This window comes from Berghia stephanieae, chromosome 13 (genome assembly GCF_034508935.2).
Source record: "Berghia stephanieae isolate SIO BIC M18660-M18661 chromosome 13, UCSD_Bste_1.3, whole genome shotgun sequence".
Taxonomy (NCBI): domain Eukaryota; kingdom Metazoa; phylum Mollusca; class Gastropoda; order Nudibranchia; family Aeolidiidae; genus Berghia; species Berghia stephanieae.
The window spans coordinates 34850969-34875220 of record NC_088372.1 but is presented as its reverse complement, the minus strand read 5'-3'; the positions used below and the strand labels follow the sequence as shown (position 1 = coordinate 34875220).

The window sequence follows — 24252 nt, the reverse complement described above, 5'->3', positions numbered from 1 at the left end:
ATAATAATAATAATAATAATAATAATAATAATAATAATAAGAATAATGCCAATCATAATCATAACAAGTATAATAACAATAACAATACAGAAATGACATGATAACAGTATATAGAAAGGCAGTGGTTGCACGGTTGCAATAATGGCATGACGATAAAATACACAATGGTGGTTTTGATTCAAACATTGAGAAGTACGATTCAATTTGTCATCCGATCCATCTTCCCAATACAGCATCATGTCGGGATGAAACTCCCCCCCCCCCCCTCACAGAAAACTCTATCATGATTGGCTCTATACGTACAAGGGTACAAAAGACAAGTTGAGTCTATACGTACAAAGGTACAAAAGACAAGTTGAGTCTATACGTACAAAGGTACAAAAGACAAGTTGAGTCTATACGTACAAAGGTACAAAAGACAAGTTGAGTCTATACGTATAATGGTACAAAAGACAAGTTGAGTCTATACGTACAATGGTACAAAAGACAAGTTGAGTCTATACGTACAAAGGTACAAAAGACAAGTTGAGTCTATACGTACAATGGTACAAAAGACAAGTTGAGTCTATACGTACAATGGTACAAAAGACAAGTTGAGTCTATACATACAAAGGTAAAAAAACATGTTGGTGAGAGCTTGCTATGCCTTGTTTGGAGTCAAAACAAGAAAAAGAATACTTCTTATTTAGAAGTAAGGCAAAATGAAAGGTGGATTGATGGTAGGTTGTTTGGTCAGACTATATTACAAATTGGTCGGTCATTATTTTTGATGGCAATAATGATAAGGATGATGATGATGATGATAATAACGATGATGAAGATGATGATAACAATAGTAATGATGATGATGGTAACATAGACGAAGCTTATCCACTGTTGATGATAAACAAAACATGCTATAGAAGGGCATCCAATCAATAATCAAAATTGGGGGAAAGTGCTGTAGTTTAAATCGTTGCCATGGTTACCATGAGAGTGCTGCATCACGTGACTATGGGATGTATAGAGTCTGGGAAGAAATGAAAATAAAAAGAGTTGGATTAGTTATATAAATGAATGATTTAAGAATAATATATCTCTACCTTCATCCTCCCCCCCCCCTCCCCATCTTCAACCCCAGACCTTTCTCTCTCACCCTTTGCTCTCTATCCTCCTCCCACACCATCCCTCTTCCCCTCTCTCTCTCTCTCAATCTTTCTCCTCCCTCATTCTCTCTCCCTCCTATATGAATATCACTACCTACCTTCCATCAAAGGTCTTCTTTCCTTTGTCTGTTGATCAACGTCATCTTCTTCACCTTCATCTTCCTCGTCTTCCTCCTCCTCCTCATCCTCATCGTCTTCATCTTCGTCGCTATCCTCCTCATCATCTTCTTCTTCCTCCTCATCATCATCGTCTTTCTCCTCGAACTCCTCATCATCGTCATCTTTGAAAAGACTGTCTTTCTTCTCCGTTTCCTCTGGGTCTCTGTATTGTTTTGGTGGGCTGTGCAATCCGATGAGACGATTGGATGTTTCGATGGTGGCGATGCTCTCCCTTTCCTCATTCAGATCCTCCAAGATTGGAGGCGGCAGATCATGGTGGCTTTGAAAACTGATGAAGACAGGATGTGGGGAAAAACAGTGATTATAAAATATGCAACAACAAAAAATACAATCCACATTTATTATATATGAACCAATGTAAATGCTGCTACTCGAAGCTCCAAGACATAAATAACAATGTGAAATTGAATGTAAGCTTCAATTTAATAAACAAATACATATGCTGTGGACGTTTTGGGTTTCCCTTTAATCAACAAAAAAAACATGAATGAAACATTACAGACGAATGAGATATGTGAGAATGGCGCTTTTAAGGTGGCATTCGTCTCTAGTGTTTCATTGATTGATAAAGGGGAAATCCCAAACGTCCACTTTATCTGTTTTCATTTAATAAATTGAAGCTTATATATGAATCAATACAATGTGTGTCCCTCTGACTCAACATGGTATCATGTCAGGATGAATCAGATCCTAAAAAGTAAACATAGAAATAAATGAGGGGGAAATAGGACCTGATGAATCAGATCCTAAAAAGTAAACATAGAAATAAATGAGGGGGAAATAGGACCTGATGAATCAGATCCTAAAAAGTAAACATAGAAATAAATGAGGGGGAAATAGGACCTGATGAATCAGATCCTAAAAAGTAAACATAGAAATAAATGAGGGGGAAATAGGACCTGATGAATCAGATCCTAAAAAGTAAACATAGAAATAAATGAGGGGGAAATAGGACCTGATGAATCAGATCCTAAAAAGTAAACATAGAAATAAATGAAGGGGAAATAGGACCAGATGAAATAGGACCTGTTGAATCAGATGCCAAAAAGAGAATATAGAAATAAATAAGGGGAAATAGGACCTGTTGAATCAGATGCCAAAAAGAGAATATAGAAATAAATGAAGGGCAAATAGGAACTTCTGAGTTTTTAACAATACAAATATTCAAAGGTTTCAAAGTTTATTCAATCTTAGGCTTTCGCCAATAAATCAACAATTTGATGACAACATACATGAAATACAAGAAATTGTATTTCTTCTCTACCATAGTGAAGAGCAATTGACCCAGTGTTTCATATTTATGGCTGTCATTTCAATTTCCAATACCTAGTTCATCCCGACTTAATATAGAAAAGTGAGTGGAGCAGGCACATATGTTGGTGATAACAGGAAATGAAGTAATTAGAAAAGTGCCAGAAGGCAATAAAGATTAGATATTTTACGGCGATGGGAGCTCGAACCCAAGACCTTACTGTTACAAAAACTCCACCTGGCCGTGAGAGGGACGCTATGCAGTTGACGCCATCCACCATTCCAGATGGTTTTCGTAACAGTAAGGTCATGGGTTTGAGCCCCCATTGCTGCGACGTTTTTATTCTCTATTGTCTTCTGGCACTTTTCTCCTCACTTCATTTCTTGTTATTCCCGACTTAATACCACTTTGAGATAGTGGGTTATATATATTAGTTTCCATTCCTAACCTCCCCCCCAACCCCCCCCCCCCCCCCCCAAAAAAAAAAAAAAAAACCTTGAGCATTTGTTGTATCCACTAAACATGCTCAAAACACTTGCAAAGTGCTCCAAGCCAACAGCGATGCTCAACATGTAGGAAGACACGTGACGTTTGTTTAGGCAATCATACAATTTTTTTTTCTGACAGAAACTGTTAACGACCAGGTACTCATTTTACACCTGAGTACTGTGCCAGAATGTGAGTAAAGAATATTTTCCAAGGATTCAACAATGCGTGCACTGGTCAGAGCAGGACTCGAACTCAGGACCTACCAATCCAAAGGCAAATGTCATATCACAAGACCACTTTGCCGCACATAAAAATGATCAATTTATAAAGCGCAGTCATCATTACGAAAAGTTTTTCAAGACAACCACATCTATTCCACAACATTCAGGCTTAATTAAAGCAATTGACTGTTCCCTACTGTGCGGCTATGTGGTCTAGTGGTATGACACTCGCTTTCGGATAGGAAGGTCCCAGGTTCGAGCCTCGCGCTCAGCGCATAGTTGAGTCCTTGGAAAAGGCTCTTTACTCACATTCTCTCACCGTACTCAGATGTAAAATGAGTACCTGGCCGTTAATAGCGTTGTGTTTGTCGGAAAAATTGTAATATCGCCTAACAGGCATCATGTCCCATCCTACGTGTTAAATGTTGCTGTTGACCAGGGACCCCTTGTAAAGCGCTTTGAGCACATTTAGTGGATATTGCGCTATATAAAGCTCAATATTTTTTTTTTATTGCGTAATGTAAATGTTGCTGCTTGAAGCTCCTCACTCTAACCCATCTTTTTTTTTTTTTAAAAACAAGGAAATTAAAAAAACCCAAACAATTAATACAAGAAATTTTCTAACTTGCTTACCTTGGGAAAAAAAAAAAAAAAATTATGTTGCTGATTTCTAAACAACATGTCAAATGTAATTGTGTGTTGAAGGGTTTTACGGCGCTTGCAACACATTAAGGTTATATCAGCGCCAGTATAAAGGAAGAAAATGGGATAGTAAAAAGTTCTAGAATTACAATTAAAGCACAAAAGAAAAGGTAAGACAAAGGGGAATTGGTTCAAATAGGGAACAGATGTAGATTCCAAGAGCACACTGTCAAAGTACTTAGTTTGAAATCACCTAAAGGTCTCGTCCAGACACAAGCACAGGTCCCAACTAAGAGGAATACACTCAAATGTTTACAAATCATATAATATAATATGTAAACTAAACATAATACAATGCATAACAGAGAGATGATTTACAAGGAAAAAAAATATCATCTCCCAAAACTATAATTATACATTCGACTATTTCCCTCCCAGCCAAGGACTCCGGCCAGGGTCAGGACAAAACTAAGTAATCTTATACCAAGACAACGACAGGAAACAATTGGAAAACGGGTATGGGGGGATAGAAGACACAGCATGTACCTCCCTGCCCACTATGGGAGGTCAGGATCCCCACCCAGATGTCAAATGTAAGTGATCACATCGAAGCAGTGTTATATCAGTACGAGCCTTAATGTCAAAAAACTTGTCAAAAACTGCTTGATTTTTAAAAAAAGTCAAAATGACGAGTTGTAAGAAATGTTAATTGTTACTATTTTTTGGTCACTTTTAGAAGCTTATCTATTGCTGTCAATAAAACATATCAAAAGTGAGCCACAACTTACAGTTTTCACTGTATTGCTCAAATCTCTAGCAGTTCAATCATCCAGACAGAATACCGTTATGATGTTATGGGTGTCATATAATATCATACTTTATTTAAATTAAATAAAGCTCATAAATGGGGTAAAAAAAAACCCAAACAAAACAAGAAAAAAAAAACAACCCCCCCCCCACTCCCAAAAAAAAAAAAATCGCAAATAAACCCAACAAAACAACATGAAAAATTGTAATAAAAACCCCAACAAAACAACAACTCCCCCCCCCCCCCTCCAAAAGAAAAAAAAAAAAAAACCCCAAAAAAACCCACCAAAAACCGGGTGCTTTTGTTAAAAATCAGACAGTCAAAGGTGGGGTATAACTATTTCATACTAACATCATTATAGCACAGCCTTGCAGGGTGGTTAGAGTAATGCAAATGAATATTGCTAGGTACTTGAAGCTCAAAGCAGTGAATAACAAATGTGTGGCTGGCTGAGAAAATCCGGAAAGATGCGCAAATTTGATAAATGCGTTAGATAGACCACGTCTTTCTGATCATTTATCACTTTAAATTTTCTTTCTATGTCTATTAGAACCCAAGTTATGAATTTTTTTCTGAATAAAATTTGTTGCTATGGGAAACACTTTATCTTCGATTTTGGCTCATATCTCGAATCAATGCTTGCCGCATCTTCCCGGGTTTTCTCAGCCAGCCTCACATATGATAAAATGGAGGAGAAACTTCAACAAGTTAATATACAAAGTCAGATGAAATAGACATTTAAAATGTTGGAAAATACTTTGAGATACACTAGTGTCCTATCTAAAGGATGACAAGCAATTGCAATTGTCCATTTTACGTTATAGAACCCAGGAAAAACTACGGCTACATGGGCCCAATGTCTCTGAAGGATTCCTATTCGGTCAACCAATTTACGGTAAATAAAAACTTATACATGGTTTTTAAATGACCAAAACAACCCCACCCCCCCAAAAAACAAAAACAAAACAAAAATAAAGTCACACACGATAAAAGAATAACAACAACCCCCCCCCCCCCCCCCCCCCCCCCAGAAAACCAACTAAGAAACCAAAAACAAAACAAAACAAAACAAAAAAACCCCCCCCAAAACAAATGGCTTAAATATGCAAATTTGCAGATACAACCATAAACCAGAACTGTATTAGTTTTCTATGAATATTATGTATAGTTCCATGTTGAATAAATTCAGCTGACGGTAAGTTCTAGAAGGTTGGGGGGGGGGGGGGGGGGGGGGGGGGGAGAGGAGAGGAGGAGGAGGAGGAAGAAGCATTAGACAATTGTTAGAGGCACAGACAGATCAGGGAGGGGAGGAGAGGAGGAGGAGGAGGAGGAGGAGGAAGAAGCATTAGACAATTGGGGAAAAGAAAATATATATGTTAGAGGCACAGACAGATCAGCTGAAGATGGTTATTATTATCATTAGTATCATTATTATTATTATTATCATTATTATTTCTTCTTCTTCTTCTTCTTCTTCTTCTTCTTCTTCTTCTTCTTCTTCTTCTTCTTCTTCTTCTTCTTCTTCTTCTTCTTCTTCTTATTATTATTATTATTATTATTATTATTATCATTATTATTATTATTATTGTTATTATTATTATTATTATTGTTATTATTATTTATTCTTCTTCTTAATATTATCATCATTATTATTATTATTGTTATTATTATTATTATAATTTATTATTATTATCATTATGATAGTCATTATCACCAATATCATTTCTAAAAGCCACAGTGTTAGGACATAGCCTACCTACAGATGCGATTCACCTATTGACGTTTGTTTTCTACCATTACCAAATTTCACTACGGGTAGCTTGTTAACCAGTTAACTGCCGTACTCCGAAAAAACACGTATTAAAAAATTTGGCCAGAAAACTCGTCCTTCAAATATTGCTCGATTGAAAAGATCCTCATCTTTGCAAAAACTCTCAAACCTGGGACTTTGCTAAGTCTTTCTTAGTGTCCCAGGTTTGAAAGTTTTTTGCCAAAATGAGGATCATTTAAATCGATCGATACTTGAAGGACGACTTTTCTGGCCAAATTTTTAAATACCCGTTTTTCCAGAGTGTGACAGTTAACTGGTGAACTCTCTCCTTACCAACCATTTTCAGTGTTTTCCCAAAATGGCAGGTTTACCCAGCAGAAAAATGGCTTTTTAAAATTGAAACAATCTGTCCACAAAACAACTTTAGGTTCTTATCAATTAAACAAAGATCATTGTGATGAACAAAAATAAATCTGAATAAGAGTCGTAACGAATGTGACGATTTTGATGTACGAGGTAAGGAGAGGGTTAATGGAGAATGGTAAAACTCACAATGACAACACTGATGATTAAATAAAATGATTCCAACCCTCTCATATCAATTAACTCTCTGGGGTTCATATCTGTGGGCAGTCGCATGAATTTGTCCTACTTCTAATCTATATGAAATTAGAGTGAGTTCATGTCAATAGCTCAAGTTGCTAAAATACCTTCATTTTGTATTCATTTATGTATAGGGAATGAGATTAGCGGAAGAGTAGCGTCCCTTGATTGGACGTCACCCATAGTCTGTGATGTCACCGGCGGAAAAATTATTAGAGAGAGAACCATAAAGCCATCATTCTGAAATATCAGCCACCATTCTGAACCATAAAGACACCATTTTGAACCATAAGCCACTATTCTGAAATATAACCACCACCATTCTGAAGCACAAGCCAGCATTCTGATGATACACATAAGCCAGCATTTTGAACCATAAGCCACTATTCTGAAACAAAAGCGCCACCATTCTGAAACACAAGCCACCATTCTGAACTATCAAGCCACCATTCTGATACATAAGCTATCATTATGAACCAATATGACATTATGACTATTGCTCCCTTTTGCTATTCCTCAGAGACCTCATTCTTCTGCTTTATAGCATAATTCAGCTATACTCGGGAAAACTCGTTTCGTTGACCTGCCATTCGAAATTGGATTTCATGTCTCAAATGATGAATATTTTAGAGTAACTGAAATATCCAGGAATTAAATAGAAACTAAAATTTTGGTGTTACGAAATTAAGAATATCAGTGTTGGAAGTTTAATATGAAATTCTACCCATCATGCACTATTTCCTTCTTTTCAGCTTTATCCCCCCCCCCCCCCCCCCCCCCCTTTTTTTTTTTCAAATTCTGGAATGGGGTCAGTGTTGGAAGTTTAATTTGAAATTCTACCCATCATGCACTATTTCCTCCTTTTCAGCTATATCCCCCCCCCCCCCTTTTTTTTTTCCAAATTCTGGAATGGGGTCTCTGATTACTGCTCTCTTGCTGACATTGGTAAAATTAGGATTTCATGTTAGGGGTTTAGCGTAGAGTGATAAATTGCTCTATGCCTGTAAAGGGTTAACCACTGCTAAGGAATGCCAGCTGGGTTTAGAAAGCATCTTACTTGGAACGTTTTCTGGCGGGCCAAACTGTTTCCGTGTTATAGAGGCTGGAACTGATTATCATTTTGGATTGAGTCATTAAAATCATTATTATTGTCATCTGTAAATTTGAACTTAAGTCAAATACATAACAATGCCTTCAGCCATGAAACTGTTCAACACAGGGAAAACCCAGTTATGAAGGATATTTTAAAAAACAAACAAACTAACAATGATATAGAGAAAAGCAAGAAAAGCCTGAACTCTTGGATCATGAAAATACTAACGAGCAGGTGAAAATGGAAAAGCATTGGATGGGAACAGTACAGACAATGGACGTTTCGGGTACAAACCCTTTGTCAGCAAAACAATAAAAAAAAAAGGAATGTTAATTGTTTAGCTGATGAAGGGTGTCGTACCGCCGCCAAAACATTGTTTGCACCGTTCCCATCTGAATCCCTTCCATTTTCACCTTTATTATAACCCCCTTAGACGCTCAACATTGATTGGCTTGCTGGGTCTGTTACACCTGGCAGAAAGTTTCTATGAATGAACCAGCCATCAATATTCATTATTTCAAACCTAAGGTGTTGTCATAGTCCAATTGATAGAACACTCCCCTCATAAACAAAGGGAGATGTTTCAATCCCCAGGTTTTCTTATTCACTTAATAATGATTGGATTGCTGGGTCTGTTAGATCGGGTCAGAAAGTACTATCAATAGACCAGCCATTTCCAAAAGGGTACCAAGCCATTGTTTCTGTCTCTTTAAAAAAAAACCCTAAAAAACTAGCTTTTACATAGCGCAGTATCCACTAAATGTGCTCAAAGTGCTTTACAAAGGGTCCCTGACCAACAGCAACACGTAACATGTAGAACAAGACACACTCACGTGATACCTGTTAGGCGATATTACAATTTTTTTCCAACAGAGACAACACTGTTAATGGCCCAGTACCATTTTACACCTGAGTACCGTGAGAGAATGTGAGTAAAGAGCCTTTTCCAAGGACTCAACTATGCGCCGAGTGATTCTCGAACACAGGACTTTCCGATCCGAAAGTGAGTTGTTGTTACACCACAAGACCTCACAGTCATAGCCACACTTTAACACTACAGAACTTTGGAGAAACTTTGCATCTGCTCAATGGGCCTTTTAGACTACTTTTCTTTCAACCCTGAAAGTTTCCTCATATTAGAATAATATTCCCTCCATAAAACCTGCTTCACGGGAGTGGTGGATAGCTCAGTGGAAAGATCTCCTCTTTCACAGACTACAGTTGGACCTGGGTTCGATTCTCAAATCCAGCAAAATTGTTTCTCCATTGTTTAAAATCCTGACCCTTTTCTACTCCTTTTATTTCTAATCAACAACAACAAAGCAACAGTCGGCATTGTCAACAGTGACAACAACTATATCAACAAGACAAACGTGGTCTAGTGGTATGATTCTCGCTTTCGGATCGGAAGGTCCTGGGTTCGAGCCTCACTCGGTTGAGTCCTTGGAGAAGGCTCTTTACTCACATTCTCTCACCGTAGTTTAGGTGTAAAATAAGTACCAGGCCGTTAACAGCGTTGTCTCTGTCCGAAAAAAAAATGTAATATCGCCTAACAGGCGTCATGTCTCGTCCCAAATGTTAAATGTTGCTGTTGGCCAGGGACCCCTTGTAAAGCGATTTGAGCATGTTCAGTGTATATTGCACTATATAAAAGCTCAATTTTTAAATTTTAAGTAAGTCATTGAATCTCTTGATCAGCTAATTATCCACTGAAACTTGTGACAGTAAAGTAGTCCTTCAGAGCCATTAGGCCCGTGGAGTTTGAGTTTATCCCGGTTTCTATAGCGTAAAACGGACAGTAGCAATCACTTGCTATCCTTTGGATAGGACTCTAGTCTATCGCAAAGTACTTTCCACCAGATCTAACTGCTGGGTAGACAGGGGTGATCAGAGAAAAATCTCGATTTACCCGAGATTTATCTTGGTCTCTTTGGTAGTTTGTTCTCTTAGATCTGAGGGGGGGGGGGGGGGGGGGGGGGGGGGGAAGGGGGAATGTACTGTGCAATAGAAGTGCATCCTATCCAAATTTATCGCAATATCCACTATATTATGTGCTCCAGGGGCTCTGCACGGGTTTCCAAACTAACAGCAACATTTAACATGTGAGATGCGATATGGCGAATGTAATGTGTTATTACAATTTCCTTTTTTTGACTGAGACAATGCAGTTAGTGGCCAGGTACTCATTTTACACCTGAGTACAACATTGACAGAATGTGAGTAAATATTCATGTCCAAGGACTCAACTTTGCACTGCCACCAGCAGGACTCAAACCATGGACCTACATGTCTGAAAAAGAGTGCTATACAAAAAAGCCACATTAAAAAAAAAGAAAAAAAACAAAAAAAACCCCCAAAAAACAAAACCAAAACACACACAAAAAAACCCAATAACAACAGATGATCCAGAGCTCAGTTTAAATATAGTGTAGATAAGCGAACAGCAAGAGATAAATTGCCTGCTTTTAAGAAAATAACAATGAGATGATTGATGACAGCAGCGGGCATCAAACCAGAGTCCTTCAGGCATTAGTGACAATGCTTTATCCGCTGTGCCATCCGAGACAAAAACAACGACACGGTCAAACTTCCTTACCTGATGGAGGGAGGCAGCATGGCGTGGTCCATGGCTATGGAGTTGGATGGGTGACCCACGTGGTTATGGTCGGCCGTCGAGTTGGTCCTTTGATGAAATTTAAAATTAAAAAATTTTAAAATAAATTGAGCTTTATATAGCGCAATATCCACTAAATGTGTTCAAAGCGCTTTACAAGAGGACCCTGGTCAACAGCAACATTTAACATGTGGGACGGGACATAACGCCTGTTAGGCGATATTATAATTTTTCGGACAAAGACAACGCTGTTAATGGCCAGGTACTCATTTTACACCTGAGTGTGGTGAGAGAATGTGAGTAAAGAGCCTTTTCCAAGGACTCAACTATGCGCCAAGCGTGTGGCTTGAACCCAGGACCTTCCGATCCGAAAGCGAGTGTCATACCACTAGACTAGACCACATAGCCGCACATGGATGGGAACAGAAAATCACAGTTTTAAAAGAGACAAAAACAAACCCCAACAAAACAAACCAGAGCTTTTATATAAGGAATTATCCACTGAATGTGCTCAAAGCACGTTACAAAGAGTCCCTGACTAACAGCAAAACGTAGAATGTTGAACAAGACATGATGCCTGTTAGGCAATATTATAATATTTTTCAACATAGACAATGCTGTCAAGAGCCAGTTCCTCATTTCACACCTGAGTACTGTGAGTGAACGCGAGTAAAGAACTTTTTAAGGACTCAACTATGTGCCGAGCGAGGCTCGAAACCAGGACCTTCCGATCCGAAAACGATTGTCCTACCACAAGACCTCATAGCTGAACATAAAAAATAATAAAAACACACGTTTAGTGGTGAGATCTAACAAAAATGTGATCCACCACTTCAATCAATTTTATTTTGGGATGGTTTTTAGTTGTCATATAGTCAAATTTATGACCACTAGTGGAGAATCTGCAATATTTACAGATAAAAAGAGCCCATTACAAACAGACACTCATCTGTTCTAATTATTATACATTACATATTAGTATTGTGGATACCAACATAGATCCAACAGGGATTAAAATTGGTCCAGTTATAAATCTGGTAATTTCCTATAGACAAGCATCCTATCCAAAGAGTTGCAAGCAATTGCAACAGACTGATTAACATTGCAGAAACTGGAATTAATAGTTTTATGAAGAACAAGTTATATTTACCCTATGGAAAAATCTGTCATTAGGTTCTATCTCAAACTAGACTAAGACAATTCGGGCATCAGCCATATTAGCAGCATTGCAAAGTGGTCAATAGGGGTTGAGTTCTTTGTGTAAGGAAAAAATTGACTCTTTGAATATTCAATCTACTTAGACATTTTGTTAAAATATAACTTTCACTCACTCAACCCTAACACAGACTATATCCGTAGTTTGTCCGGAGTTACTTGTACCCCATGCCTATTTATTACATTTTTCTGAGACAAATTATAGTCGTATTATCAAAGCTAATGTTTTTAGCTTTTTACATGTTAATGGTAGTTGAATAAAACTATCTATGTACATGCTCATTTTTAATACATTTTTTCCAATTTTGAAAAGGAGCAAAAATCTCTAGGATGGAGTGAGTTAAACTTAAAAAAAAATAAAAAATAAATAAATAAAATTCCCAACCATATCTTACCTTGGTGAGTTATGATGCTTTTGTTGACCTCGTTGTCGTGGCGCCCTCAAGAGATGGATACACAACCACAAGCCCAGGATGAGCAAGGGGATTCCAATGGCTAGGACTGGGATGACTATCATTAAAACTGTGTCACTGGTGGAGCCCGCCACCACTGCTGATACTGATGATAATTGAAACAGAGAAAAGTAATAATAATAATAATAATAATAATAATAATAATAATAATAATAATAATAATAATAATAATAATAATAATAATAATAATAATAATAATAATAATAATAATAATAATAATAATAATAATAATAATAATAACAATACTAATAATAATAATAATAATAATAATAGACCTTTATTGTCCATAAATATGGCAATTTGTCATTTAATTACACTTGTTATAATATGATAACTATAACATTGAACAGATATTTCACTCCTACTTATTTTCTCTCTCTCTCTCTCTCTCTCTCTCTCTCTCTCTCTCTCTCTCTCTCTCTCTCTCTCTCTCTCTCTCTTTAAAAATGCCTTTGTGCCTTCAAGGGGTTTTCGTATGTAATACTCGTATTACTGAAGTAGTGAACTGGTATCAGTGATTTGAAATTCAATCTTTAGCTTAATTTAGAGTATTTAAGATAAAATGTCCCTATTATGGAGTCCTATGCTGTTTTACACTCTGGATAGTAGAGAATTTCAATTTATATTATATTAAATTTTGAAAGGCTCATGCTCAACTTCGGTGTCAACGACTCTGAAGAATTTACAAAAATAAAAGAGAGAAAAAAACAAAAAACCAACAAATTTGAGCTTTTATATAGCACAATATCCACTAAACATGCTCAAAGCGCGTTACAAAGGGTCCCTGACCAACAGCAACATATAACATGTAGAATGAGACATGAAGCCTTTTAGGTGATACTACAAATTTTTTTCTCAAAACAGAGACAATGCTGTTAACGGCCAAGTATTCACTTTACACCTGAGTATGGCGAGAGATGTGGGTAAAGAGTATTTTCCAAGGACTCAAATATGCGCCAAGCGAGGCTCGAACCCAGGACCTTCCGATCTGAAAGCGAGTGTTATACCACAAGACCACATAGTTGCACAAGATGACTAGATTATAAGATTCATGTAAAATACTTATGCTGGCAAAAGTCAGGACAATTAATTGACTTCATTGATGGGGAAAACCTGAAAATGACAAATCAACTAATTATCCACTGAAACTTGTGACAGTAAAGTAGTCCTTCAGAGCCATGAGGCCCATGGAGTTTGAGTTTATACCGGTTTTTACAGCGTGAAACGGCAATAGCAATTGCCTGCTATCCTTTGGATAGGACGCTAGTCTATCACAAAGTACTTTCCACCAGATCTAACAGACACAGCTACCCATTCACTGCCGGGTAGTTATGGGGATCAGAGAAAAATCTCGATTTACCAGGGATCGATCTCGGTCCCTTTGAGTGTGAAGTGAGTACTCTAACAACTGGGCTATCTGGACGCCCAAATTTGATTTTAAGCTTATCTTTTAAAATTTGAGTTTTTAAAAATGCCTTTGTGCCTTCTTCAGATTTTCGTACGTAATACTCGTATTACTGAAGTAGTGAACTGAAATCAGTGATTTGAAATTCAATCTTTAGCTTAATTTAGAGAATTTAAGATTAATAAAATGCCCATATTATGAAGGTCTTTGAAAAGAGTGGGGTTTTCTTTTTCCAATTCTGATCATTCAAACATGATTTTCTTTAACTGATTAAGCAGGGGTCCCAATAGCTCAGTTGGTAGTGCACTTGATTCACATGCAAAGGGATCGAGATTTATCCCAGATGCAGTCCATTTTAAAAAACTTCTGACCCCGCCATCCACCTGGTGTGATTGGATAGCTGACTAGCATCCTATCAAAAAGGTAGCAAGCAATTTGCTATTGCCCGTTTTATATTATAGAAACCAGGATAAACTCTGGGTCCACGGGCCAATGGCTCAGAAGGACTGATTTTTTTTTTTCTTCAATTAGTCATTCTGAAATAATATCAGATTGACAGCAATAGACCACTTATGACCTTGACATAACAAAAATTTCTCAAGCACATACCAGGCAAGTGAAGGTCGATAGATGAACTGACGTCAAACGTACACATAGCTGAAAATCCTGCAAGATTACATGTCAGCTGACCGTGGAACGGAGGGCAAATCTGGTAGGTGCTCTTGGAGAAATAGCTGCCCAGTTCTCTCATCAAGATATTGCTTTTGTTGTGCTGGGAGGGAGATGAGTTGAGGACGGATTATACCATTGAACGAAAGAAAAGAAAGAAGTCTTTCCAAACACAAGTCTAACCTTACAAAAAATGACATCTTATCAAACGTATGTCTGATACAATTTTGCTATGGTGCTGGATGATAGAATGAATGAATGAATGAATGAAAGAAAGAAAGATTGAATGAACGAATGAATGAATAACAATGACACGTGAAGGTAAAAATGTATAACGGTAAGATACATCAACTCACCTTCCACAAGTAGTAGACTGGTGGGTAGCCCTCTGACTCTAAGCCCCTACATTCCACCGTGATGCAGTCCTTTCTCTCCTTAGACTGATCTCCCTTGATGATGCTAATATTCAGACGGTTGTTGCTCACCGTGGGTCGGACTGAATGAAGAATTTGGGTGGTGGGTTGGGGAACGACAGATAAAGCCATTGGTATTGATTGATGTATGAAATAGATTTATAGGGAAGGGAACACTGATTTTAGAATTACAATATACACTGTATTGGAAGAAAATGAACATGGCAGCTTCATAAAAGAACAAAATAGTAAAGGTGGGGCATTTTCTCATCTTTTGCATTAAATCTATTCCTTTCCATCAAAACATGCTTCAAAAATTGTTCAACACCTAGAGTGTGCCATCCAATGTGGAAAAGCTCCAGATAAATGCAAAAATGTATCTTAATAAAGATTTGTGGGTCCTTATAACTCAAATGGAAGAAAACTTGTCTGACATGCAAAGGGAGCTGTATTGGTCCAAGCAACAGTCAAGGTCTATTCTAAACCCTCTGTCCATCGAGTTGTGATTGGGTAACTGTCAGCACTAGATCCTGCAGAGAGTACTTTGCTATTGATCAACATCCTGTTCACAGGTCACATGCTAACAACTGTTTCATAATCATTTAACTATTCAGAAACTGGGACAGACTCTCACTCCATGAGTCTTGAGCCCCTAAAAATAATAATAATAATAATAGATCTTTATTGTCCATAAATATGGCAATTTGTCATTTAGTTACACTTGTTATAACGTTAAACGATAACTGTAACATTGAACAGACATTTCACTCCTACTTATTTTCTCTCTCTCTCTCTCATTCTCTCTCTCTCTCTCTCTCTCTCTCTCTCTCTCTTCTCTCTCTCTCTCTCTCTCTCTCTCTCTCTCACTCTCTCTCTCTCTCTCTCTCTCAATGGACTACATTGTGTGGCTATGCGGTCTAGCGATATGACACGCCTTTGGATCAAAAGGTCCTGGGTACAAGTCCCGAACGGGGCATAGCTGAGTCCTTGGAACAGGCTCTTTAATCACATTCTCTCACTATACTCAGGTGTAAAATGAATAAGTGGCCTTTAACAGCATTGTCTCTGTCCAAAAAATTGTAATATCGTCTAATAGGCATCTTATCCTACATGTTAAGTATTGCTGTTGGCTAAGGACTCCTTGAAAAGTGCTTTGAGCATGTTTAGTGGACATTGAGCTACATAAGAGCTCAACTTTTTGTTGTTTAAAAAAAAAAAATGATTATCACATACCATGCACCACCACCTCCGTTTTCCTGGTCCATACCAGGCCATTTTTCATCTGAGCCCGTGCGGTGTAGAGTCCGTCAAATTGTAGATTCAGGCGCTGGATGAAAACTCCGGAATATTTGTGAGAGTGCATCACTCTGGTGGAATACAAGGATAAAAATGACCCACTGCCTCAAAACAGTATTACAACAGGTTGATATCAAATATATATATAACAAAAATAATAAAAACCACATGTGTGGTCCCTGCTTGATAAAACTTTTTTGTACTTGATCCATGCTTGATAAAACAAACTTTTTGTACTTGATCCCTGCTTGATAAAACAAACTTTTTTCTACTTGATCAATGCTTGATAAAGCTAACTGTTTGTACTTGATCTCTGCATGATGAAACTAACGTTTTTGTACTTGATACCTGCAAAACTAACATTTTTGTATTTGATCTTTGCTTGATAAAACTAACATTTTGGCATTTGATCAGTGCTTGATAAAACTAACGTTCTGACACTTGATCCCTGCTTGATAAAACTAACATTCTGACACCTGATTCCTGCTTGATATAAGTTAACTTTTGGACACCTGATCCCTGCTTGATAAAACTAACTTATTGACACCTCTTCTGACTCCAAAATCACAGATTTCCGCAGATCCGAGGAAAACCATCAGCACTAATATAAACTATATAATTAAGAAAATAAAAAGATTTGCATTTTAACTTTATATTCACTTTTCAGTGTCAGCCTTATAAAATTTAATAATAAAAAATAATTACAATCTTCCAGGCCGTACCATTCAAGAAATATTGTTAATTCATCAAAAAAATCTATGATGTCAACCTGAACCACACATGTTGTCCAAAGAAAGTAAATTGGAGGGTTAACAATCTTGCCCAAGTTAAAAACAAAACAAAACAAAAGTGTCTGATATGGGGCTCAAACACGGGACCTACAGGGTCACAGTGCAATGGCTTAATCACTCGGCCACCTTGTCTTTTCAGCATCTGCATTCCTCCGACATAATACAACAAAGGATTGATGGGACACAAATTGTTATGGCCTCCATACCACCCCTGTCCTATTGCCCAATTGAGGGTTCAAATCGAAAGGAGTTGATCACGATGTTTGGTATTTTCAATAGAAAGGTTCGTGGATCGGAGATCAGACCATAATCAAACTGGAATATGTGGTGGTCAAGGTGTACACAAAGACGACACTTAATGCAGTGGCGTGCAGGAACACAGCGAAAGAAAATTACTGTGTCAACAAATAAGTCACATTTATGTATATATATATTTATGTCTGAAGTGGGGCTCAAATACCGTACCTATGGGGTCACAGTGCAATGATTTAATCACTCGGCCACCTTGCCTTTTCAGTGTCTGCTTTTCTCCAACATAATGCAACAAGGGGATGATGGGAGATAATTGAAAAACAAAAATTTACAATCTAACCTGTCATTTATCATTTAAACAGAAAAGTAGGCATTCCTTACCTTCCCTCAAATATTGAACCTATTTCAGATTTCCTCTTTCCTTCAAATGAAATGACAATTTTTTCTGGGGAGCGTCGGCCTTGAAACGTCAAATTAACCTTTGGATAACCTCGATGGGATCCGCTCATGAAATCAAAAGGCCAGGGAATGTAGACTGAATCACCTTGACAGACATGAAAAACTTGCACTCTCTCGTCAGTGGAAGGATCCAAGGCAGGGTCACCTGAAAATGGTATCATGTCAAATTCTCATTTCAACTAGATAATACAAAGAGTAAATTTGCAATTCCTCAATTTCTAAAAATCAAAGTGAACTAGAATTATGAGATAACAATATTACTGATCTACAATAACAATTTTGTGAGCATGAATAGCCCCCCCCCCCCCCCCCCAAAAAAAAACAACAAAAAAACAACAAACCAACCCCAAAACAAAATTGTTTGAATTATATCTAAAACACGAAGATGTTCAGACGGAATTTCTTGCCACTGAGAAATTTTGACTATATTATGACTAGACCTATTATCCACAATTATATTATAGCGAGTGAAGGTGTGGTCAACATAAACATTACTGAGTTTGCGCGTCGGGGCGCTAACGGGGCCGCTTAGAGATAGACGACGATTGGGATTGTTTGGAAGCTTTAACCCTTTGCCCACTAGTCAATATGATATCGGAAATGCTATCGCCGTCTACATCTACACCGGAATAGAAATAGAGGGTGGAGCCTACCATGATATAACATTTTATGCAGCCCTAATTTCATCATATCAGTTTTGTCAACTGACAGGTGGGTGGGTATCGCTTTCCAGAACTTATGTCCTTATATGAAATCCTGAGTTTTTGACCAATCAACGATTGCTCTTTTGATAGCTCTCTTGTCAACATGAGACAGCTCAGCCCTTGATTTATGTACAGGCATCACAGGCGGTATATGTTGTGTAACTTCAAAGACCACGGTTGACCGAAAGCGATGAATGGAAGCCCTACTGTGGCGTGGAGAACGAGGTCTTGTATATATAGTTACGTCATATCTCAACGCTCGTGAATTCTTAGTAAGGCTGGATTCACAATCAAAACACGAAATCTGTGTTTTAAACTCTTGAATCAATCGAGTTACATCAGTGCGTTCGTCTCATTGAGAAATTAAAAACGATATATAAATCAAGAACATCGACTGGAAAATAAGGAAATTATCATAAAATTATAAAATTTGAGAAAGCTGTTTTCAAAATCAAATCTATTACAAAAAAGGTTATTTCTAGACCGATTTTTATGAGACAAAAACAATTTTTCTCCTCTTTTCAAGCTGATTTCAACAATAAGGTTTTCAAATATATCGCAATTAGATTATTTGTCATTATTTTTTTTAAAATACCCAATTGACTGCTCAGGAAATGAATACGTAATCCTTGGCGGCTAGCGATTAGGTGTTAAATTTTGCTTACCCTTTCCCACGCAGACGCACACACACACACACATACACACACACACACACACACACAGCGAGACTTATCGTCGTCTAGCATCCTATCGTTCGGCTCGACGATTAAAAGGGGTTCGTATCGTCCCTAAAATAATTACAAAATACATATATTTAAAATATCTTTATAGTAATGTGAATTACATATTTTAATGCTCCAATATATCAAGAATGATCATTATTATGATTTATTACGGTGTGAATTGAATTAGACCTTTAAAACCGGAGTTTAATCTGACACCCTACTCGCTGTTATCATTCGAGTCTAAGTTGTAATTAGGCAACTTTGGCCAGAAGTGAAAGACATACATTGTGAGTTCAGTCTGTGTGTGTGTGTGTGTGTGTGTGTGTGTGTGTGTGTGTGTGTGTATGTGTGTGTGTGTGTGCGCATCTGCGTGGGAAAGGGATACGCAAAATTTAACACCTACTCGCTAGCCGCCAAGGATTACGTATTCATTTCCTGAGCAGTCAATTGGTTATTTAAAAAAAAAAAAGACAAATAATCTAATAGCGATAAATTTGAAAACCTTATTGTTGGAATCAGCTTGAAAAGTGGAGAAAAATTGTTTTTGTCTCATAAAAATCGGTCGAGATATAACCTTTTTTGTAATAGATTTGATTTTGAAAACAGCTTTCTCAAATTTTATAATTTTATGATAATTTCCTTATTTTCCAGTCGATGTTCTTGATTTATATATCGTTTTTAATTTCTCAATGAGACGAACGCACTGATGTAACTCGATTGATTCAAGAGTTTAAAACACAGATTTCGTGTTTTGATTGTGAATCCAGCCTTACTAAGAATTCACGAGCGTTGAGATATGACGTAACTATATATACAAGACCTCGTTCTCCACGCCACAGTAGGGCTTCCATTCATCGCTTTCGGTCAACCGTGGTCTTTGAAGTTACACAACATATACCGCCTGTGATGCCTGTACATAAATCAAGGGCTGAGCTGTCTCATGTTGACAAGAGAGCTATCAAAAGAGCAATCGTTGATTGGTCAAAAACTCAGGATTTCATATAAGGACATAAGTTCTGGAAAGCGATACCCACCCACCTGTCAGTGGACAGAACTGATATGATGAATTTAGGGCTCCATAAAATGTTATATCATGGTAGGCTCCACCCTCTATTTCTATTCTGGTGTAGATGTAGACGGCGATAGCATTTCCGATATCATTTTGACTAGTGGGCAAAGGGTTAAAGCTTCCAAACAATCCCAATCGTCGTCTATCTCTAAGCGGCCCCGTTAGCGCCCCGACGCGCAATCTGTCTATTGACCAATTGGAAGCATCGCCGACCACCAACCTACTTGATTCGCTAGTGTCAAGAACATATTTATTTATATAACGAAAGTCATAACAGCTCACACAATAACAAAGCAAATATCGTTCAACGACCACTGTCAACTTTAAATTTCCACTATTAAAAAAAAGAAATTAAAATTTTATAAATGAATTGTTAGTCGTGTCAGAACAAAACAGATAGTATTCACGACCTGCTTTTAGAAAACATGCCTGATCTGATGATGTTAACTGAAATTTGGCTTATTCCGCAAGGGGATGATAAGATAAGATAATATACTTTATTGATCCTGAATGGAGATTATCAGGCTACACATCGCTCATAATTATACAAACAAAGATGAATACATTATCATGAACTAATTGATAAAAATATGACGCTAATTTAAGACAAAATAAAATAAAATAAAATATACCAAAAAAATTAAAACACCATCAAAGCATTTATGCCACCAAACTAAATTTTAAAATCATTTCCACTTTTTAACCAAGCTGGCAGCTGTACAGCTATTATTATGAAAGAAAACCTTTTTAGAAATATTTTTATCCACCTTTAAGAAAAAACACTGCGAAGGAAGTTCTGAAAATTTTGCAAGAATAAAACATCCATTCTAAAATTGCAGTCAGAATTTAATAACATGCTTGCATGGATGAGCAGACAACCTGGAAAACTTGTACTTGTAGGTAATTTCAACTTTCATTACAACACCATGACTGAATCATCTAAAATATGCTGTATAATGACGCAGCATGATATGACCCCGCTCGTTCCTTCACCAACTCACAGAGCAGACTTTATATTGGACAGGGTAATGGTGGGACATATTATTTTATCTCAAATTTTTACAAATGTCATTTACATCCCTTTTTCTGACCATCACCTTCAAGCTTAAGTCTCTGTAATAGCAAGAGACTTGGAGAATATTGATATCGACATATTCAATATTGACCTCAAAAGCTACCTCTAAATAACGACATATTGACAGCAGAATAATGCAATAAGTGTGTTGGAAAATTTTTTGATAGACGTACAAAGTTAAAATTCAACTCATATCAAAATGCACGTACATTCCATATATAACGATGATGTTAAAACAACTAAAACATTGCTACATAAGGATAAAAAACAAGGTTGTCGACCCACCAGGGATTGTTTCAAGCCTGTCATTGAGTCATTGTCATTGGAAGAATGTGTGTCAGAAAACAAAATTCAATTGTTACTTAAAATTCGACAAAACGCAAACATGTAAGCAGCTTTTAAGCATTTACAGTGAATTGCTGGAACGAAATACACCCATCTACAACCAATACCATCAATGAAACTGATCCCCCATTTGCAACGTTTTTTCTGAAAAAAATAAAAATATCAGAAATTGTTTGGACAAGTTCGGAAATTATAAAGATGATTTCACTTTCAATGGAGATCTACTCTGTGATTTTCAGGCTGTTACAGAGAAATTTGTTAAAAACATACTGAGAGCACCCACAAAATCGTGCTGGCTGAATCCTCTACCACCCCCTAACAACCCAGCACTTGAAACCATGCATTGATTCTCTTACACCATCTATTGCAATATTCATTAACACTGCTCTATTATCTGACACAGTTCCAACCCCATTCAAAACAGCTTTAGTTAAACCACTTTTGAAAAAAACCATTGCTGGACCAGAACAATTTGAAAAACTATCGTCCAGTTTCCAACCTTCTGGCAGTTTCAGTCGACATAAAAGGAGTACCACAGAGCACAGACTGCCCTTCTTCGAGTATTCATCCATCTGACTTGGAGTATAGAGACGAAAATAAGAAAAATCCCTGTCTCTTGGATTCATCTTCTGCATTTGCGACTATTGACCACAACATAATGCTCTGCTGTCTTGAGAGGACTTTTGGTATAATTGATACTGCACTGAGCTGGTTCTGATCATATCTTACTAACCACTGGCAACTATCATGGTTTGTGGTATCAAATCCTATATGTGTCTTTTGAAATTTTGTGTTCCTCAGGTTTCTGTCGTTTGAACCTGTCCATTTGACTGTATATGCAACTACTGTCAAATGTTATTAAGAAATTTCATCTTTTATATCAATTTTATGATATTCAAATATTTAGTTTTTCTCCTTGTGATGATATTGAAATCTGATTAAATGATTTGAGGTTTGTTTAAATAAAGTCAAAGATTGAAATAACCCAAATTAAATATTGAATGATGATAAGACAGAAATTTTAATCTGTTGTAGGTAAAACATAAAATGGCAAATGTTAAGGAGCTTTCTTCAGGGATCACTTTATCATTTTTTTCATAAAAGTAAAAGCATAAAAAACCTTGGCGAGGTGATCAACACTGATTTTTCAATGTTCAGTCAGGCCCATAACATTATAAAAACAATGTTCTTTAAAATTTTAAAAATAGTATTCGAAACCTTATTCCAACAAAAATAACAGAAGTTTTGATAAATATTCCTTTGTAATTTCAAAGTTAGACAATTGCAAATCATTACTGGTAAATGTGACAAACGAGAAACAGAAAGCCTTCCAGTTTACCGAATAATGCTGCGACTGCTAGGATTGTTTTAATAGTCTAAATTTTCCTCAGCAACTTGCCACTTTCGAGAACTTCATTGGCTGCCTGTTGAGAAGCAAATCATTTATAAAATTCCCACCTTAACACAACGGGTCCAGGTTGTATATTAACCATCTGTCTAAGGTAAATATATATATATATATATATAATTATATAATATTATATATATATATATTATATATAGATAGATAGGTATATATATAGTAAAACAAAAGTATAACCAAAGATACTTCGTAAGTTTGGCACTCAATCCTTTCAATTTGCCGCCCCTCAATATTGGAATTCCCTTCCAGCATCCTCATCCCTTCAAATTTTTAAAACAACTAAAAACCCACTTGTTCCAATAAATATAATCAATTAATTTTCTGTTTGTTTACTGTTTATATATGTTTTTTTTCAATTGCTGTCACTGTAAATCGCTTTGAATGTTTCTTTAGATGGTAAAAGCGCTATAATAAGCGCTAAATATTAGGTATTATTATTATAGGTGCAAAATATTACCTTTAACATATACAACGACAAAAACAGCTGCTGCAGAAAGTAAAGATAAAATCCTCGTCATTTTAAGGTTTTTGCCAGCGTTTCTCAAAATGCCTTCCTGCGATGATATGAATGGGAAAATGTTAATGATATTGCTGATCTTCTTCTTGTGAAATCGAGCGCTGGAGAAGGCCTGAGACTTCTTGTTTCATCCCCGTTGACGTTTAGACATTCCTTTCAGCCATTTTATTTCTTACTTTTAGTAACAGCTTTAAATAATGTGCACAAATGGTTAGGGATAACATTTGTTTCCAGACAAGGCCATCATCCGCCACATAAAAAATAGTGGTAACACTTCATTGTTCAAATCCAAATGAAAAGATACCCGTTATTTCAAGAATTCAGGATGGAAATTGCAGGACTCAGTTTCACATCATCAATTGTCTTGTAAGCAATATCGAACTACGAAAATCGACTTTCAGCTGGAGCCAATGTTTTCATCGTCTACGGTGCATCACCTTGATATGCGACTTGTAACCAAGCTTTTGGCAAAAGCAATTAATAAATTATCATAGGTTATTGAGTGTTGCAATATATCGTTCATTGAAACGATACAATCATAATTAATTGTTTATATTTCTACCGGAAATAGTAACAAGAAGACAAATTTTGGTCCCCCAAAAT

The 24252-nt window shown here is 36.8% G+C and overlaps 1 protein-coding gene across 1 annotated transcript; it reads right to left on the bottom strand.

Annotated features, from left to right (window-relative positions):
* Positions 1–297: 297 nt before the first annotated feature.
* On the bottom strand, positions 298–24224 carry LOC144958772 (uncharacterized). The gene is made up of 10 exons (XM_078890965.1): positions 23590–24224; positions 17714–17936; positions 16227–16360; positions 14937–15076; positions 14521–14683; positions 12429–12591; positions 10801–10887; positions 8169–8219; positions 1244–1593; positions 298–1009 (listed from the first exon to the last, which is right to left on the bottom strand). Exons 1-10 carry the CDS (start codon positions 23648–23650, stop codon positions 984–986), a joined length of 1398 nt encoding a protein of 465 aa, XP_078747091.1. The 5' UTR covers positions 23651–24224; the 3' UTR covers positions 298–983.
* Positions 24225–24252: the final 28 nt, after the last annotated feature.

What these genes read in the sequence shown, in the direction of transcription:
- LOC144958772 (XM_078890965.1), bottom strand. Translation starts at nt 23,650, where the DNA reads ATGACGAGGATTTTATCTTTACTTTCTGCAGCAGCTGTTTTTGTCGTT. An exon ending in AACGGAGGTGGTGGTGCATG is followed by an intron (nt 15,077 to 16,226) that starts GTATGTGATAAT and finishes TTCTTCATTCAG; the next exon opens with TCCGACCCACGGTGAGCAAC. An exon ending in CCCGCCAGAAAACGTTCCAA is followed by an intron (nt 1,594 to 8,168) that starts GTAAGATGCTTT and finishes TGTCTTCATCAG; the next exon opens with TTTTCAAAGCCACCATGATC.